This window comes from Stomoxys calcitrans, chromosome 1, assembly GCF_963082655.1.
Source record: "Stomoxys calcitrans chromosome 1, idStoCalc2.1, whole genome shotgun sequence".
Lineage (NCBI taxonomy): Eukaryota > Metazoa > Arthropoda > Insecta > Diptera > Muscidae > Stomoxys > Stomoxys calcitrans.
The window spans coordinates 229,051,938-229,069,229 of NC_081552.1; the positions used below are offsets into that span (position 1 = coordinate 229,051,938).

The 17,292-nt window shown below is 38.9% G+C and overlaps 1 protein-coding gene and 1 long non-coding RNA gene across 2 annotated transcripts in view; both read right to left on the reverse strand.

The window, feature by feature from the left end:
• LOC106091486 (uncharacterized) overlaps positions 1-17,292 on the reverse strand; it is a 61,764-nt gene that overhangs the window by 36,413 nt on the left and 8,059 nt on the right. The window contains exon 2 of the long non-coding RNA XR_001222006.2: positions 9,452-9,533. This is a non-coding gene — a long non-coding RNA (uncharacterized LOC106091486). The remainder of the gene's footprint in view (positions 1-9,451; positions 9,534-17,292) is intronic.
• Positions 1,227-9,202, reverse strand: LOC106091438 (signal recognition particle subunit SRP54). The gene is made up of 2 exons (XM_013257962.2): positions 8,048-9,202; positions 1,227-2,327 (listed from the first exon to the last, which is right to left on the reverse strand). The coding sequence occupies exons 1-2, from the start codon at positions 8,963-8,965 to the stop codon at positions 1,722-1,724; spliced, it is 1,524 nt and encodes a 507-aa protein (XP_013113416.1). The 5' UTR covers positions 8,966-9,202; the 3' UTR covers positions 1,227-1,721.

A 17,292-nucleotide genomic window follows, 5' to 3' on the forward strand; every position in this document is an offset into this window, starting at 1 on the left:
GGACATATTTACCGACCATGTCAATGTGGGGCTTAAATGAAAGATATTAGGGAGTAGAGCACAAAATTGATACGCACTCTCAGGACAAATTTTCTGGAGGGTCTACCCCTTTTCCAAAACACCCACAAACAGCAATTATTGGGTTGCCCTAAAAGTAATTGCGGATTTTTTAAAAGAAAGTAAAGGCATTTTTAATAAAACTTAGAATGAACTTTAATAAAATATACTTTTTTTTCCACTTTTTTTCTAAAGCAAGCTAAAAGTAACAGCTGATAACTGACAGAAGAAAGAATGCAATTACAGAGTAACAAGCTGTGAAAAAATTTGTCAACGCCGACTATATGAAAAATCCGCAATTACTTTTTGGGTAACCCAATATTTACTATGGTGCTCAAACAAAGGTATTTGGGAGTAGAATACATATCTGATATGCAAATATGGGACCATGTATTTGGGGCACCGCCCCTTCCCCAAAATACCCCCAAAAAGTACAAATTTACCGACCATGGCCATATGTGGCTCAAATGAAAAGTATTGGAGATTAGAAAACGAATTTGATAAACAAATTTTCGACCAAGTGTTTGGGGACTCCTCATCCCATAAATGTTCCTTAATCAAATGGCAATATGGGATTTAAATAAATGGTATTTCAGGGTAGAGCACGATTTTAACCTATCCCAGACCTTTTTATGCAGAATCATGGTAAGAGATTTTTGAGGCTATTTTCATATTTTAGAGCGCACAAGCCGATTCAAGAGCTTAAGGATGAGATAAGTCTGAGGATTAAACACTTAAAATGTGAATTGTGTCCAAGTCATTGAAAATGTGGACCACAAAGCTAAGCCACAGAAATTGTGGCGAACATATTGTTGTAGCCACGAACTAGGATTTTGGGTAGCGATTCTTGGCCAGCTTCTTTATGTGGGCTGTGTTTTCACTATGCATACAACCAGTTGCTGCCTATAGACCATATATTTGTTACTTTATGGTAATTGCTTAATGAACAATCGTAAAATATTTGCTTGGAAATAAAGAATTTAAATATTTTAGTTGGCGAAAGACAGTTTGGCCTTCCAAGCTTCTTACCAAACAAATGTTCTTTAAGGCACGTTTCATATGATAAAGTTGGACAAAATTAAACACCAAGGTTAAGACACGTACACAAACTCCACAACAGTTTGGCAATGACTTAACCACGCGCTATGGAAGTAAAAATATTTTTCTAATTAATTCTTATATAAAACAGGATTTTATTTTATTCAATTTAGATATTATCACTAAACGAATATATGTATGTATAATTTCTTAAATGGATGTTGATGTCTTAATTCAATTTGATCTACACAATTGCTGGTTTTGACTTTTCTTTTCAAATATGTTGATATAAACAATAATTCAAATGGTTTGCATAATGTTGGTTTTACTTCTCCTTTGTGGATTGATATCTCAGATTTTTTTCTGTTTTTTTTTTTTTTTTTTTTTGGTTAACAACTAATTTTTCGGAATATTACAATGCATTTAAAATAATGAAAGAACATAAGTGTTGGGAAGGATGCTGGACAAAAAGATCATCTGCTTAACAAATACAAATATTGCTAAATAATAACTAAAGAAAACCTCAAACAATAGATAAACATAAATATCGACTTTCCTTGAAGTTCGACTTTGTTTGTTGTATTATTTCTATCTCGAATAACATCACAACATGCTCAAGCCATCTCTCACTTCCCACCAAAGCCCATAAGATTCCCTAAACCACCCAGACCACCGGCGGCGCCCTGTTGCAATTGACGCATCATATTTTGCAAGCCACCAACACCGCCCATTTGATGCAACATACGAGGATCTATCATCTTGGCCATTTGTTGATTGAGTTTCGCCATTTGTGTGGGATTTACATTCTTGGTCATATCGCCCTGTTTGAATAGGCCCTTGACGCCGCCCATCTTCTTGACAACGGCAGCAAATTTGGTATAGTGTGAGACTAATTCCTTAACTTCGCGCTCGGTAACACCAGAGCCTTGGGCCACACGAATACAACGTTGCGGTTGTTTGCTAAATAATTTGGCGCCATCACGATTATCCAATTCACCATCGCACATACTGTCCATCATGGTCATCATGCATTTGATGCGTGCCATTGACTCCTGTTCTCCACCTTTGGTCATAAAGTCTTGTGAGAAACCGGGTATCATGCCCATGATCTGAGAGAAGGGACCCATTTTCATGATATTCTGGAATTGTTCATACATATCACGTATGGTGAATTGACCGTGTTTGATTTTCTCCAGCAGTTCTTCGTTGCCATCAAGTTTCAGTTCATTGACCTGAAATAAAAGTCATTAATTTCGATGTTATAGTTGGAAAAAAAGGTTAAAGAAATGTCATTTGTGGTGCTAAAAAAAAGTAGGAAATAATTATAACTGGCCTATTTAAGTACCATAGTGATCAACGGGCGCATGACATAACACAGACTAAGGTAATAAAGGCTGAGGATTTCATCCCCTTTTTCGGAAAGAACTCTCGAGTAATCAAATAAAAGTACTCATGGTCGATAGAGAACTCGATTTATTCAAACTTGAGTAAAGTGTTATACAGTTATACCAAAAAGTGTTATACTGCTACATGGAAGTTTTATACAGTTATACTGCAAAATTTCTGTCTTAAAATGTAAAAAATGGCAATTTTTCCATAATCATTCCACTAAGAAACTGGGGCAAACTTCTAACATAACACTGAGCGCTGTACGATTCGAATTTTAAGCTCAATGATAAGGGGGGGACTCCTTTTTATAGCCGAGTCCGAACAGCGTGCCGCAGTGCGACACCTATTTGCCCATAATCATTTTACAAAGGAACTGGGGGCAAACTTCTAACATAACACTAAGTGCTGTCCGATTCGAATTTTAAGCTCAATGATAAGGTACCTCCTTTCCGAACTTCTAACATAACACAGAGTGCTGTCCGATTCGAATTTTAAGCTCAATGATAAGGGGGGACTTCTTTTTATAGCCGAGTCCGAACAGCATGCCATAGTGCGACACCTCTTTGCGGAGAAGTTTTACCATGGCATAATACCTCAGAGATGTTGCCAGCACTAGGAGAGGATAACCACCGCTGAAAATTTTGTCTATTATTTTCAACAGGATTCGAACCTAACCTCTACGCTATGGTGGCGCTAAATGTAATAATGCTAACAAATAATACACAAAACAATGAATTTAAGATGAACCAGTTACAATTCAAATGATTTGAATGGAAATTGTTATATATGGGATTTGAAAGGCAGAAACACTGTCAACGGCAGAAATGTTCTAAATACAAAATTTTATTTTCCCAGAGAGTCTAGTTTTAGCAAAATTTTTTCGAGGAAAAGGTTGGTTTAAGCACACTTTTCCAGAGGAAAGGGTAGTTGTTTTACCCTTTTTGCAAGGGAAAAGTGTTGGAAAAGTCTATTTGTATACCACTTTTCCAAGGGAAAAGATAGTGTAAGTGTTATATTCCAAGAAAAAGTGTAGTTTTAGTACCCTTTTCCAAGGGAAAGGGAAGTTTTAGTACCCTTTCCAGGAAAATGGAAAGTTTTGATACTCTTTTCCAGGAGAAAGGGTAGTTTTAGTCCCTTTTTCAAGGGAAAGGATAGTTGCAGTACCATTTTCCAAGGGAAAAAGCAATTTTAGTACGCCTTTTAAAAGGAAAATGTAGTTTTAGTACACTTTTAAAAGGAAAATGGTAGTTTTAGGACCCTTTTCCAAGGGAAAGGTTAAAGGGTACTAACCCTTTTCTAAGGGAAAGGTTAATATTAGCACCCTTTTCCAAAGTGCAATTTTCTAAGGGAAAACGTAATTTTAGCACACTTTTCCAAGATGGTAGTGTCAGTACACTTTTCCAAGAGAAAGGGAAGTTTTAGTACCCTTTCCAAGGGAAAGCCAAGTATTAGTATACTTTTCCAAGAGAAAAGGTAGTTTTATTACCCTTTTTCAAGGGAAATGGTAGTTGCAGTACCATTTACCAAGAAAAATTGTAGTTTTAGTACAAATTTTTAAAAGTAAGGGTAGTTTTAGTACCGTTTTCCAAGGAAAAGGGAACTTTAAGCACCCTTTTCAAAGGGAAAGCGTAGTTTTATTACACTTTTAAAGAGGAAAGTTTAGTTTAGGTACCCTTTTAAAAGGGAAATGATAGTTTTAGTACTCTTTTCCAAGGAAAAGAATAGTTTTAGTACCATTTTCTAAGGAAAAACGTAGTTTTAGCACACTTTTCAAGAAAAATGGTAGTTTTATTACACTCTTCAAAGGGAAATGGAAGTTTTAGTACCCTTTTCCAAAGGAAATGGTAGTTGCAGTACCATTGTAGTTTTGGTAAAAAATTTTAAAGGAAAGGGTAGTTTTTGTCCCTTTTCCCAAGGGCAAGGGAAGTTTTAGTAGCCTTTTCAAAGGGATAGGGTGGTTTTGGTACATTTTTAAAGAGGAAAGTGTAATTTTAGTACCTTTTTAAAAGGGAAATGGCAGTTTTGGTATCCTTTTTCAAGGGAAGGGGTAGTTTTAGTACTCTTTTCTAAAGGTAAAGGTTAATTTTGGTTCCCTTTTCCAAGGGAATGGAAAGAGGAAAGTTTAGTTTAAGTACCCTTTTAAAAGGGAAATGATAGTTTTCCAAGGAAAAGAATAGTTTTAGTACCATTTTCTAAGGAAAAACGTAGTTTTAGCACACTTTTCAAGAAAAATGGTAGTTTTATTACACTCTTCAAAGGGAAATGGAAGTTTTAGTACCCTTTTCCAAAGGAAATGGTAGTTTGCAGTACTCTTTTCCAAGAGAAAATTTAGTTTTAGTACCCTTTTCCAAGGGAAATGGTAGTTGCAGTACCATTGTAGTTTTGGTAAAAAATTTTAAAGGAAAGGGTAGTTTTTGTCCCTTTTCCCAAGGGCAAGGGAAGTTTTAGTAGCCTTTTCAAAGAAATAGGGTGGTTTTGGTACATTTTTAAAGAGGAAAGTGTAATTTTAGTACCTTTTTAAAAGGGAAATGGCAGTTTTGGTATCCTTTTTCAAGGGAAGGGGTAGTTTTAGTACTCTTTTCTAAAGGTAAAGGTTAATTTTGGTTCCCTTTTCCAAGAGAATGGTTAATTTTAGCAAACTTTTTAAGGGAAAGAGTAGTTTTAGTACCCTTTTTCAAAGGAAAAATACCACCAGCCTATCCCAACGGGTAGTTTTAGTACCATTTTCTAAGGGAAAACGTAGTTTTAGCACACTTCTCCAAGGAAAATTGTGGTTTTAGTACACTTTTCCAAAGGAAAGGGAAGTTTTTGTACCTTTTCCAAGAGAAAAGTTAGTTTTAGTATCATTTTCCAATGGAAATGGTAGTTTCCTAGGAAAATGGTACTTTCCTAGGAAAATTGTTGTTTTAGTACAAACAGTTAAAGGAAAGCGTAGTTTTTGTTCCGTTTTCCAAGGGAAAGTGAAGTTTTAGTACCCTTTTCAAAGGGAAAGGTTAATTTTAGTGCACTTTTCCAAGGAAAAGCGTCGTTTCAGTATCCATTTCTAAGGGAAATGGTAGCTTCGGTACCCTTTTCCAAGGAAAAGTGTAATTTTAGTTCCCTTTTCTAAGGGAGGGAGTAGTTTTAGTACCCATTTTTAAGGGAAAGGCAAGTTTCAGTAACCTTTTTTAGTTTTTTTAGTAGTTTTAGTTATTAGTAGTTTTAGTGCCTTTTCCAAGGGAAATGGTAATTTCAACTCCCTCTTTCATGAGAAAAGCTATTTTAAGTTCTCATTTCTAAGGGACAGGGTAGTTTTACCACATTTTTCCAAGTGAAAGGGTAGTTAAAAGGACTTTTTCCAAGGGAAAGGGTAGTTGCTTCAACGACATTTTAATATGATGCCGAATTGCGCCATTCTCTCCCAAGTAAAAATCAGAGAGGGATCGCTCTGACAGATCAGATAGATAGACCCATATTTTGCACGATGAATAAGGCTACCGCAATAAAATTGAAGGTGATTGCTTAAGATTACCAGACATCTCCAATCAGTCCTTCACCTGGTACCTATACTGGCAAAACATAATTTCATTGACCAGCTTCCTATTATTTTCCCTTATGACCAACCCCATCCAACTTAATAATCTTAACGTTAACACTCGCCGTATGCCAGTCGCTCTTCCCGGTACGGGATAGCTGTGAGCACCACAGAGGCTGGAACATTGAGGTCCGATCTGTGTGGTGTTCCCTGGTGTCACGAGAAGCTTAGCTGCGAGCCACCGGGCGCGTCCATGCAAAGTGCTGCAACGGCAGTCGCGGACAATCAGCGGTATCGAGCGGAGGGTCTCAGTGAGAGGCCGTGCGCCAACGACGGCTCTTGCACAAATACTGAGTGCCTACGATATGACAAGACGAGTTATTGGCGCCTTTAAATAACCAATGGCCAACTTGTTCCGGTGGCCAAGGCGGTCGGTCCTTTGGACCGGAACGAGGTTACTCACACTGGAGCTTGACGAGTATCGCCCCCTCCATATTAAAATGTGGCTACAACAACAACATTTTGCCTGGGACAATAGTCCAGAGGATGCTAGAGACAAGAAGAACTGGAGGGCAGTGATGAGATATGCCGTGCAAGTACTGCGCAGGGAGAAGATAGACCTAGACGCAGCAGTGTAGAATTAATAACCAGGGATGACATAGGGTGTGTTTTTAGCCGGTACGGTTTATAACAAAGTTCGGCATAAGGCGAGATACAGGCGTAAATCATTTTCCCATCCTCACCCGCACAAAAAAAAATATATATATATGCCAGTCGGTCAAATAATCTTCACGGGGCCCATTTTCCCGGCGCAGGCTGTGAAATCGAGGACGAGCTTTATTCGACGCTCTGATCCTATTGATCCAACATCTAAATAGTGAACTGAAACGGAAATAAGGTTCAACGAAATCAGTGAACAGAACAGATCAAATCTAAATATTGAACTGAACAGCACTGCCTACTGTTCAGTCACTCTCGAACCCCGGCAGGAGGGTTGATATGACCTCAGTTCTAATTCGTCCAAGGCGATGCACCCGAAAATAATCTTTTGGCCAATACTGAAAATTCTTGGAGTAGCGGGAGTTGAGTACCTGCTTAAGTTATCCATCTTGTCTGTGCACACGCTTATAGTTGCCGATTACTGCAAAATGGGCAGAGTTTTACCGTTACGGAAACCAGTAAAGGATTCGAACAAGGATGAATTGTACAGGCCAGCATGATTTCTCTCCGGTCACGAGATAACTATGAGCATCACAGACTGAAACTTTGAGCTCCAATCTGTGTGGTGTTCTCCGTTATCACGGGAAGCTTAACTGGTAGCTACCGGTCGCGTCCACTCCATACTCCATAACAAGAACATACGCCTTTGAGATTAAGGTTGTATGAAATTAAGGTTGATACGCCTTTGAAATTAAGGTTGATGTGTGACGGCAAAAGTACTTTTCTTACATCGAGTGCAGCCCGATTAGGTTCTGAAAATGAGCCTCCCTTTTATAGCATCCATTTTTTGTAGAGCAGATATACAACGCTGAAAAATTCGCAAATTTTTGCAGGACTTTTATCTCAGACCGAAGCCTCTGGTGATACTCGAACATACTACCACTGTAATGGTAATACAAGAAAGCTACCAACTAAGCTATACGAAATTAGCTACAATGATCCCAGCGCGGCATAGCTATAACCACCACATAGGCTGGAACTTTGAGCTCCAATCTGTGTGGTGTTCTTGTTATCACGAGAAGCTGTTACCGGTTGCGTCCAAAGATTGCGGATAGCTTTAACTGCAGTCGCGGAGTGGAGTCTCAGTTAGATAACAGTCGGCACCAGCTCTTGCTTAAATACTGTGTGGCTATGATGCTCTATATGACAAAGCGATTTATTGGCGCCTTTCAATGGTCAAAGTGCGAAAGAAAGCTTTCCTGCTGTCATGATTTTATGCCCCTATTCAAATTTCTCGACAAACTTGCAAACTCCTATTCCAACAAATTATTCTCTCTAAAACCACAAATAACAAATCCTTATACCAATTCTTACAATTGTTATACATACCTTGTCGATCAGTCCCTCAATATCACCCATGCCCAAAAGTTTACTGACGAATGGTTTAGTCTTGAAAGGTTCCAAATCATCGATGTGTTCACCAGTACCAATGAAAATGATGGGAGAGCTAGTCGCCGCCACAGCTGATAGGGCACCACCACCCTTGGCATGACCATCCAATTTGGTAATAATCACCGAACCAATGTCTACCTTATCCTTAAAGGCCTTGGCTTGGGCTTCACAAGCCTGTCCAATTGTGGCATCCATAACGAAAATAATGTTGTCTGGATTTACAGCATTAGCAACTGCCAACATCTCCTCGAACAAGGACTCCTCTTGCTTGTGACGACCCGAGGTATCGACAATAATCATTTCGAAGCCTTCACGTTTGAACATATCCACACCTTCTTGGGCAATAACGACGGGGTCAATTTCTGTGTAACTACCATAGAAAGGTATTCTGGCTTTGGTGGCATTTTGTTTCACCTGATCATAGGCACCAGCACGGAAAGTATCCGCACACACCAAACAAGACTTCCAATTACGCTTCTGATAATGATAGGCCAATTTGGTACAGGTCGTTGTCTTACCCGAACCCTGCAGACCGACAAACATAATGACATTTGGTTTTCCCTTGACAGGTTGATAGGGCTTAACGCCGGGATCCACCAATTTGATTAGCTCCTTGAAGACAGCACTCTGAATCATGCGTCTTTTGTTTAGGCCACCAGCCATTTCATCGAAATCAATGACAGCCTTTACATTTTCACGCAATTGTTTGACCAGGCGTATGTTAACATCAGCTTCCAGCAGGGCAGCACATATTTCTTTAAGCATGGAATTTAAGGCCTCTTCATTGATAACAGTGGCTTTGCTCAACGAATGCAAGGCAGTTGTGATTTTTCTACCCAAATCTGCTAAAACCATTTTGAGGGATTGATTTGCTTTTTCAGCTCTTTAGTTACAAACACAGAAATGCAAAGTTCTTTGTTTTATGCTCTTCCTTAATAATGGGTCTCCAACTAACAATTGTGTTTTCCTTATTTTTTTTAATTGTAACAATTATGAATTCGCGTAAATGCAAGGCAGAAAAAACTCTTACTTTCCTTGCTTCTTTTTTTTTTGTTGAACAACGACGTATTTTGACACGTATATTGATAGAAATGTGAGAATACGGAAACACAACACAAAGCAAAAACAATATGGAAATGAAACACCAAACAAGTCACAGACCAAACGTCAACAATGACAGTTGTTTAAAAATAAATGCAAAAATTTGCAAAGAGAATTATATATTATCTTTGCCTTTGTTCATAGAAAACGAGTTTTTTTTAAGCAAAATGAATGGTGGGGAAAATGAATGGTTAGGTAGATAAAATAATAAAAAGAGTTAAACAAATATTAAACACTTACCGACCAGACATGTGTTCACCAGTGCGCCACAAACTTTCATCTGTTTAATAACAACTCTGTCTCTGTATACAACTCAAGGGGGCTACGCACAATGAGACAAAGACATTCAACACAAGATTCAAATACATACAGTGGAAATTTAGAAAAGATGCAAAAAAGATAATAAAAAAACGGATTTTATTGAAAAAAGTGTTAAAGCAATATTTTTTAATAAAAAAAAATTTAAAAAAAGTTGTATAAAAACTAATTATTCACAAAATTTTTTATGATAATAATATATTAAGGGCCTTATTCACAAAACTTCATGAAGCCTTCAAATAGGTTTATTGGCATGGCGAAACAATTAAAGGTGGTCTCATTTGTACAACAACCATAAATCATATGGTGTAATCTGCCATCTTGTCATGAAGCTGATCGATCTTTTGCCAACACACATAAAGAAATTTGTGTGCGCGTGTGTATACGTGTGCATACATGAGCAGAGAATATGCGAGAAAGAAGATAACAACAAAGAGAGTGCAAACAAAAATCTGTCATCTTAATACCGTCAAACCAGGCCAGCTGTTAAAGGCTGTCGCGTGAGACCACCATTTAAATCCGCCTTGGTTTATTGGGAAAACTGCACTTTAAAGGGCGCTCTTGGAAGGGACTGTCGCCTATAGAGTACTTGCTCTGTAGGCTTTATGTCCTTGCCTTTAAGAATTTCCTTGATGTTGTTGTAGGAGCCACATAGTAGCAATCCTCGTCAAACTCCTATAAGTGAGCAAAGTAGGGAGCGATCATGCCGAGAACGTGATGGTCATTGGTTATTTAAAGGCGATAATAACTCGCCTTGTCATATCGAGTTTCATAGGCACTTATTATTAAAGTATTAACCGATGCCGTGCGGCCCTGCTCTGCCGTATACCGACGGAGCATTTCACTATCCGCAAGCTGTGAACGCGCCCGGGAGCTCTCAGCTGAAGTACTCATGATAACTATGAATAGCACATAGGTCGGAGCTCTAAGTTCCAACTTGTGTAGTACTCACAGTTATTCCGTTTCGGGTGAAAAGATCTCTGGATCTGTTTGGTTTGCCGGAATCACACCCACCATCGGTCGGGTGGCAGTTATCCCCCATTTTATAAGTCAGACAACAGTCGCCTGTTCTGACGTAAACTTGCAACACTTCATGCCATTGGGATCACACCACCACCCCATAATTTCTTTCTATTGACCCACCATCCTACTTATACACTCTAAACGCCGGTCATATGTAAATCAAAAAAAAAGGCGATTAGAGTCACCTGCAGGATCAGCAACACCTGAGGATGCCAGGTGTTGCTGATCCTGCAGGTGACCACGGAATACCTGAGGTGGTGTGGTGTTCACCCGGACAGCAAACTGGCCATTAGGGTAAAACAACCTGAACGGGAAGGTCCCGAACAGTTTTGGAGTGTAAGAAGGAGATTAACACCTCAATCCCATGGCAGCCGGTTGTACGTACCGGATTGACACGGTGAGATTCTTCATCGGCAAGGGCTGCCGCCTCAGGGTACAACACACTGCTACAACAACAACATTAACACCTTCTCCGAGGATAGCACGATCCGCATAGTTTGGGTGCCGGACTAAGGGGGAATGAAAGAACAGACGATTTGGCACGATTGCATTTGGTGAAGGCCAGAGGACTGCCGTCAAAAACTGGTTAGCCCGAAGCCTTTGGGGTCTACGCTGTCCGAGTTAAGGGCGTAGTCGTCGAACGCGCATGTAACACTGTGGAACAGCGAAATGGCCGGCAAGACAACGGAAATCCGAATCATGAGAAGTTGAGGCTATTACTGAAAGGAAGTAAAAAGTAGGTCAGTATAGCTTTCGGTATCATAACGGGACATATAGGACTATGAGTTTACTTAGGGAAAATAGGTGCAGCAAGTGATAGCATGTGGGAAGAAAATGCTCCAACGTCTGGTTTATATGGGAGCTATATCAGGTTCTCGACCGATTTGGACTGTACTTTACACAGTCATAACAGAACACTATATGCAAAATTTCAGCTAAATTGGACAAAAATTGCGGCTTCCAGGGGCAGAAAAATTCAAATCAGGAGATCGGTTTATATGGGAGCTATATCAGGTTATGGACCGATTTGGACAGTATTTAGCACAGTTGGAAGTCTCAACAGAAAATGCAAAATTTCAGCCAAACCGGCCAAAATTTGAGGCTTCCAGGGGTTCAAGAAGTCAAATCGGGAGATTGGTTTATATTGGAGCTATGTTAGCTTCTTACCCAATTTAGATCGTACTCGGCACAATTGTTGAAAGCCATAGTAGAACACCACATGCAAATTTTCAGCTAAATCGGACAAAAATTGCGGCTTGCAGGGCTTCAAGAAGTCAAATCGGAAGATCGGTTTATATGGGAGCTATATCCAAATCTGAACTGATTTGATTAGATTTGATCTGATTAGATTAGTAAACCCCCTATCCAATGGTGGTGGCCAATTTATGTATATTCAATGGATGAAAACCCATCTATAACAACTAGTATAGTGCTACCCGAACAAAGCTCGGTATAAAACGAATGAATTCACGAGCCGCACCAAAGGCGGTTAGCTTTGGCAAAGTGCATCATACCAAACTCTAACAAATGTTTTGCAGAAATCTGAAGCTACGACTTGACTCTTACCAAACTTGTGGAATTGGGCAAAGCCAACGTTATGGCAAAAATTTTATCAGGTCTCCTGAAGACCGTTTTGTGCGGAACTCATACTCATGGGGCGCTTAAAATGCCTCTACACTCCTAATAACTTACAAGGTGGTGATTTACCATGCTTTCCATAACCTTAGAAAGCAAAAAGTATAGTGCAATTGGTCGGTTCTCAGGGTTATTCGTCTCACCCCTTTAAGGAATCGGCTGAACGTTTGCATCGTCCAACACGTTGGGAAAACTATCATAGAATGAACTAGGTTGAAACCTCTTACTTCCGCTTGGAGAAACAATAAATTTGGCACGTGGACATTGTTCGGAAAGAACTTTTTTTAGGCCCCCATAGCGATTTCAAGCCAGAGCACGTTTTAAAATGTTTCCACTCCGAGCTCTGATTACACCACAGCGACTGATGATGGATCCAGTTTCTGCAAACCCGATGAAATCAGGGTCCCGGGTTCTTTTCAATCCAAGCATGATGTCAAGGTGGATTTAAACAAGTGGTCTCACGCGAACAGCTGTTAACAGCCAGCCAGGTTTGACGGTATTAAGATGTCAGATTTTGGTTTGCATTCTCTTTGTTGTCATCCTTTTCTCGCATATTCGCTGCTCATGCACTCACACGTACACAAATTTCTTTGTGTGTGTTGACAACGTCGATCAGCACCATATCGATTGCACCATATGATTTGTAGTTGTTGTACAAATGAGACCACCTTTAACTGTTTCGCCATGACATGATGTAAGCAATGGCGGCGGTTACTCATCTTCCAGTTCAATAAAAGAAAGGTCGGAGTTATCATTGGTCAAGGTACATTAACTGATGATAACTGCTATTCTTCTATGTCTTAAAAATGTTGATATAATTTAGTAGCGACCTTGCGGTACTAAAATAAAACAGGTCCATTGATCGTTTGTTATCGTTATGTTCATTTATCGGCGAAGATGAAAGATCGGATTGTCCTCAACCACTGGCTTATTGCACAAAAACTTTTCAAATGTGATAGGAACTTTTATTATTTATTCGTACGAGACAATTGGATAATTAATTTTAAACATTTAAACAGGCATTTGGAATTAAATCTAATCCTGACGACGCCTATTTGGTTTAAAAAAAGGAAGGTAAACAATTTTTATAAAATCTATTAAAATTTTACATTTGTATCGAAACGTAAAGTAACGAAAAATAAAACGATCGCCATCCCTTCGAAAGCCTGAGTTCACATCGAAGAGTTAATATCAAACATTTTTTTGTTAGTATTCGAACTTTGTGAACCTTCTCTACAGATATCCCTCCTACGGCACTGCGCTTTGATTTGTTCCCTCATTTATTCAGCTTAAATTATGGTTGCCCAAAAAGTAATTGCGAATTTTTTATATAGTCGGCGTTGACAAATTTTTTCACAGCTTGTGACTCTGTAATTGTATTCTTTCTTCTGTCCGTTATCAGCTGTTACTTTTAGCTTGCTTTAGAAAAAAGGTTTAAAAAAAGTATATTTGATTAAAGTTCATTCTAAGTTTTATTAAAAATGCATTTACTTTCTTTTAAAAAATCCGCAATTACTTTTTGGGCAACCCAATAAATTTGGGTTGCACTAAGTGATAAGAGAGGCTTTTCGATCCCTAATGGACAATTAAATGTACTTGCTGCGATAAGAACAGACGTTTTACGATCATTAGGTCACAGCAGCACGCATCAATAAAGATAACATGAGCCAATCATCAAGTATCAATAATAAGAATCGACACAGTGCAAAGTGAGATAAAAATAATTGTGTCAAATTTCGAAAAGCCCTCTCTACGCCATGGCGAAACAATTAAAGGTTGTCTCATTTGTACAACAAACACAAATCATATGGTGCAATCAGCCATCTTGCCATCAAGCTGATCTACGTTTCGTCAACGCACACAAAGAAATTTGTGTACGTGTGTGTATACGTATGCGTATATGAGCAGAGAATATGCGAGAAAGAAGATGACAACAAAGAGAATGTAAACAAAAATCTGACATCTTAATACCGTCAAACCTGGCTGGCTGTTATCAGCTGTTCGCGTGACACCACCTTTTTAAATCCGCCTTAACATCGATCTTGGATTGAAAAGAACACGGAACCCTTATTTTATTAGGTTTGCAGAAACTGGATCCATCATCAGTCGCTATGGTGTAATCGAAGCACGGAGTGGAAACATTTTCAAACGTACTCTGGCTTGAAATCAGTATAGGGGTCTAAAAAAAAGTGATATGTCGAAAAGTTTATTTTCGAACAATCTTCACGTGCCAAATTTATTGTTTCTCCAAGCGGAAGTAAGAGGTTTCAACCTAGTTCATATGATAGTTTTCCCAACGTGTTGGATGATGCGAACGTTCAGCCGATCTCTTAAAGGGACGAGACGAATAACCCTGAGACCCGTGAATTGCGCTATACTCTTTGCTTTCTAAGGTTATGGAAAGCATGGTAAATCACTACTTTGTAAGTTATTAGGAGTGTAGAGGTATTTTAAGCGCCCCACGAGTATGAGTTCCGCAGAAATCGGTCCCAAGGAAAACTGATGACATTTGAACCAGAACGTTAGAATCACTCTATTGCACGAGTTTGGTGAGAGTAAAGTGGTAGCTCAAGATTTCTCCATAGTAATTGGTAGAGTTTGGTACGATGCATTTTGCCTATTTGCTTTTGGTGTGGCACATGACTTCGTTCGTTTTATACCGAGCTTTGTTCGAGATTGCACTATACCACCTGTTATAGATGGATTATCATCCATTGAAAATACATAAATTGGCCGCACGTGTAGCTCTATACGTCTAATTTTCATACTTAGCACCATAGGATGGGGGTATACTAATTTAGTCATTCCGTTTGTAACATCTCGAAATATTTATCTGCGACCCTATAAAGTATATATATTCTGGATCCTCTCGACATTCTGATTCGATCTAGCCATGTCCGTCCGTCTGTCGAAATCACGATAGCGATCGAACGCGTAAAGCTAGCCACTTAAAATTTTGCACAGATACTAAATATTTACGTAGATCGTGGGGATTGCAAATGGGTTTTATCGGTTCAGATTTGGATATAGCTCCCATATAAACCGATCTCCCGATTTGACTTCTTGAGACCCGGAAGTCACAATTTTCGTCCGATTTGGTTGAAATTTTGCACATGGTGTTCTATAAAGACCTCCAACAACTGTGTAAAGTACGGTCCAAATCAGTCAATAACCTGGTATAGCTCCCAAATAAACCGATCTACGGATTTGATTTCTTGAGACTCTGGAAGCCTAAATTTTCATCAAGTACGGTCCAAATCGGTCTGTAACCTGGTATAGCTCCCATATAAACCGATCTCCCGATTTGATTTCTTGAGACCCTAGAAGCCTAAATTTTCATCCGATTTGGCTTAAATATTGCACGTAGTGTTCTTTTTAACCTCTAACAACTGTCCCAAGTACGATTCATATCGGTGTATAATCTTATATAGCTCCCATATAAACCGATCTCCCGATTTGAATTCTTTGGCTGAAACTTTGCACATATCATTCTGTTATGACCTCCAACATTTGTATCGAGTACGGTCCAAATCCAAATATGAGAGCTGTATCAGGTTCTTGGCCGATTTGGACCGTACTCAGCACAGTTGTTGAAAGTCATAACAGAACACTATGTGCAAAGTTTCAGCCAAATCGGAAAAAAATCGCGGCTTGTAAGGGCTCAAGGAATAAGATCGGGAGATCGGTTTATATGGGAGAACCTGATATAGTTCTTGATCGATTTGAACCGTATTTGACACAATTGTTGAAAGTCATAACAGAACACTATGTGCAAAATTTCCGCCAAATCGGACAAAAATTGACGCTTCCAGGGCTCAAGAAATCAAATCGGGAGATCGGTTTATACGGAGCTGTACAGCTTCTTGGCCGATTTGGACCGTACGCGGCTTTTAAGGGCTCAAGAAGTCAAACCGAGAGATCGGTTTATATGGGAGCTATATCAGGTTCTTGACCGATTTGGACCGTATTTGGCACAGGTGTTGGAAGTCGAAGTCGGCTCGGCTTGTAAGGGCACAACAAGTCAAATAGGTTGATTGGTTTATAAGGGAGCTATATCAGGTTCTTGACCGATTCGGACTGTATTTGACGCCATTGTTGAAATATTTCGAGGTGTTACAAACGGAATGACTATATTTGTATACGCCCATCCAATGTTGGTGGGTATAAAAAAGAATTTTTCCAAAAGTAATAAATGTACAGTCAGCGATCGAAATTTGAAACCGAAAGTCATGTCCATTTGTAAATAGGAAGTTCAATTTTAAAATAGTATTTTTATTTCAAAATTTTGATTTTTTTGCCTGTTTTTATTGCTAAAATCCTACGAATAAAGAAAAATCTTAAATTTTGGGCCAATTTTTTTTTCAGTGTAGTCTTCTTGTCTTTGGAAATGTTGTTTCGCTGAGAAATAATTTTCCTATAGGAGGTAATAGCACCACTCCACCCCCACCAAGCTAAACCCTAAATGAGGAAGAGCGTCCCGCCCTCCCCATCCTATACAGAACCTGGGGACGCGCACTGTTGAAGATTGACAACTCCCGGGAGTTGGGGACGGCTTACAAAGGAGAAAGCTAAAACATAAAAAGAAAGTTCGAAGGGGAGACATCTGTTATTTTAGAGTAAATCAGTTTAAGAGAAGTAAGACCAAAGAGCTAACAGAAGTTTTTTGTGTTTACAACTTAAGTAATAATAAATAAGCTTACATATGTATGTATATCTCATCACAACGATGTTTCCATTTTCAACAAAGGCACTGGGAATTGCCAGCCTCTTGACTTTGTAGAAGATTTGTAAAAGTTATGCAAAAATAATGCCGATAACATCAAAATACAACTTTCTGCCTAACTCTTTGCTTAGATAAACTTGAAAGGTTCGTAAAGCTTCAGTATTTAAAAGTCGAGCTTCAGAGATTTTTGACATATAGTATATGCATAGTTTATTGCAAAACTTTATAAAATCGGTATTATTATCGATTTTTCACGAAATACGATTGCAAACATTCTGTCACACCCTGCAATTAATAATGGGAGCAACGCAGACTCTGTAGCTTAAAATCCATATATATCGGTGAATACAATAGTAGTTACCGTTATAAGGGTTGCCATTAA

Excerpts from the sequence above, each read along its gene's own strand:
- LOC106091438 (XM_013257962.2), bottom strand. The coding sequence starts at position 8,965 with ATGGTTTTAGCAGATTTGGGTAGAAAAATCACAACTGCCTTGCATTCG. Across the intron at positions 2,328-8,047 it reads TTGAGGGACTGATCGACAAG|GTCAATGAACTGAAACTTGA; the intron begins GTATGTATAACA and ends CTTTTATTTCAG.